Source organism: Acanthisitta chloris, unplaced genomic scaffold, assembly GCF_000695815.1.
Source record: "Acanthisitta chloris isolate BGI_N310 unplaced genomic scaffold, ASM69581v1 scaffold8616, whole genome shotgun sequence".
NCBI classification, from domain to species: Eukaryota; Metazoa; Chordata; class Aves; order Passeriformes; family Acanthisittidae; genus Acanthisitta; species Acanthisitta chloris.
The window spans coordinates 1,839-4,544 of NW_008676439.1; the positions used below are offsets into that span (position 1 = coordinate 1,839).

General features: G+C 54.3%; 1 protein-coding gene across 1 annotated transcript in view; it reads left to right on the forward strand.

Annotated features, from left to right (window-relative positions):
- Positions 1–2,452, forward strand: part of TSPAN1 (tetraspanin 1) — a 4,097-nt gene extending 1,645 nt beyond the window's left edge. The window contains exons 3-7 of the mRNA XM_009076132.1: positions 220–294; positions 965–1,063; positions 1,419–1,556; positions 2,043–2,126; positions 2,399–2,452. Of these exons, the coding sequence (XP_009074380.1) occupies positions 220–294; positions 965–1,063; positions 1,419–1,556; positions 2,043–2,126; positions 2,399–2,452 (450 nt within the window). The remainder of the gene's footprint in view (positions 1–219; positions 295–964; positions 1,064–1,418; positions 1,557–2,042; positions 2,127–2,398) is intronic.
- The last annotated feature ends 254 nt before the right edge of the window (positions 2,453–2,706 follow it).

Here is a 2,706-nt window from a genome sequence, read left to right on the forward strand (position 1 = left end):
GAGGTCTCTCTTGGAGTGCATCCAGAGAGCTCAGCTCTGTGCCACATGGAAGGCTGGAGAACCCCAAGGCTGTGCTGCTTCTGCCTTGGACCAGAGCTGAAGACAATGAGGCAGGGCTTGAACCCTGAGGTCCTGTGGCCCTGGGGAAAAAGATGGTTTCCTGCAGTCCCTGAGGACTCTGACTGTCAGTTTGACCTCTTTCCCCTTGGTGTATCCTAGTTCTTCTCAGTGGTGCTGATCATCTTCATTGCCGAAGTTGCTGTTGCTGTGGTGGCTCTGGTCTACACAGGACCTGTGAGTGGCACACCTGAATCTTGGGTTGGGCTGATCTGGGACCTGTCCTACCCTTTGGGAAAACAGGAGACACAGGCTGGCAATGCTGCCCATGGATGGGGAAGCTGAGGGGTGGGCGCTGCTGCAGGAAGAGGGGGTGTTTGACAGTCACTGCTGGCACTGCCTACAAGGGCAGGCTGTACCATAACCTCATTTCTTTAGGGCAGGTTTCAGCCACTTCTTTCTCTCAAGCCCCTCAGTCCATTACAAGCTTAGGCTTGACACCTCCCCATCTCAGGGTAGGAGCCATGTGGGAGAGGAAGTTCCTAATACCTCATGCTGAGCAAACTCAACCCTTTATTAGGCACCTGAGAAACCACCTGGGGAGAAAGGTGACTGCCTCATTAGGCAGAGAAGTCAACCACAGGGAAAACATCATTCTTGGCTCCCTCACTTAATACTGCTTATCAGATGACTCACTGGTCACAAGTGACCTCAGTGCCACAAAGCACTGGTTAGTGGGGAAGGGGCCAAGCTCTCTGTCAGTCAAAGGGACATGGTGTGATGTGCTGTTGGCCATGCTGGGTCTCACTGGTCTCCTTCCTATGGGCTGAGACCAGTATGGAGGCTCTTGGCTCTGTGCTGCTCCCCAGGACCCTCTTTGATGGTGTTTCTTTGCCCCTAATTCCAGGCAGAGGTGCTGCTGACAGCTGTGGTGACCCCTAAGCTGAAGGAGAAGTATGGTGTGGATGGGACTTTCACAGAAAACTGGAATGTCACCATGACAAAGGTGTGCTGAGACCTGGGGCCCTCACCTGTGGGTTGGGATCCTTCCAACACAAACTTGGTGGTGCACACCCAGGTGGGCCAGTGGGATGGGAATGGGGATACTTTTGCAATCCTGGATGTGTTGAGCTGTCACCACCTTGTCAGCTTCCCAGATGTTTGGGAAATACCTGCCTGGAATCTAGCAGTCCCATGGCTGAGGTGAGAGCTGTATGTGATGGTGTGCCCTGAGATGACCATTGAGCACCCCACCAGAGCTGGGTGACACCTTCCATGAGGCAGTGGGGTTCACATTGTGTTGAAGCCTGGAGGGAGATCTGAAGGATGCTCTCCCCATCCCTTCTTCTCTCTCCCTCTAGTTCCATTGCTGTGGCCTGAATAACTACACAGACTTCAACAACTCCTACTGGTATGAGACAAAGCACACCTACCCTGAGTCCTGCTGTAATATGCAGCAGCCCTGCAATGACACGCTCGCCGCACAAAGCCACGTCCAGGTACGGATGTGCTGCTGGCTCTTGTCCTCTGGCAGAGCCTGGTTTGGGGTGTGCTGGGCATGGGGAGGTAGACCTGTCCTGTAGCTCCAGCTCTGGACATGGTGATCTCATGGGCTTTAAGTCCTGGGTGGGGGATGCTGTGATGACCTTGGCCTGTCCCTGGTAGAGACAAGCAATGCTATTACCATAGCTCTGATCCTAAAGGGAGCAGGGTGGCATGCCTGGTGCTGGGCATGAACCCAGGCACTACTCTGCCTTATTGGGTGATTTCTCTGCCTCTTCCCCTCCTCTCCTTCCCCACCCAATATTGTGCTTTTGCCTGAGAAGTGGCTCAGATGAGTGGCCCCCATGAAGCCCCCAGACTTTCTCCATGGCTGTGCACTCTGAGCTGGAGAAGTGTACCCCCCTTTCTGGGGATGCTGTGCTCTGGCAGTTGGGGGATTGCCACCTCTTGCTCATCCACACCTGTGTGGTTGCCTCCTGCAGGGTTGTTTCAAACAGATCTTGGAAAACATCAGGACTAATGCAGGAGCGGTGGGTGGTGTGGCAGCTGGCATTGCTGCCTTGGAGGTGAGTGCCTGAGTATTGCTGTACTTGCCTCCTCCTTGTACCTGGTGGTGAGTAGTGGGGCTGGGACCAGCCTGGGTGGCCAAGGGGCTTCAGGGGCCTGGTGCAGCCCCATGGACCACCATCTGCTTCAGGCTACTAAGCCTTCTGCCCTGGGCACACCCAGCTCTTCCTCCATGGTGCACTGGGGGTGGTGGGCTATGTCCCAAAACCCTGTTGGGATGGGGGGGGAGAATACACATTAGTGGGGCTGACTTGGATCTCCCTACCCCCAGATTGCAGCCATGGCAGTTTCCATGTACCTGTACTGTCGGCTGGATGAGAAATGACCCCATGAGGCTGGAGGATGATCTGCCTCCACACCATGTTGGAGTATGCTCATGGTGGGGGGACCCCATCGCTCCTTGGGCCTGATGCTGTCCTGTGAACTGTGATTTATAGCTGTGTTTTGATCTACTGAGCTGGGATCTGTAGAGTTTGTGTATATTTTTGTACTGATATGGCACACTGAGTCTGTACAGGTATTTGGAGTGGTTTTTTTTGATGGGGGGTGGGGTGGGAGAAGCTGCTTGATCTGTTTAGC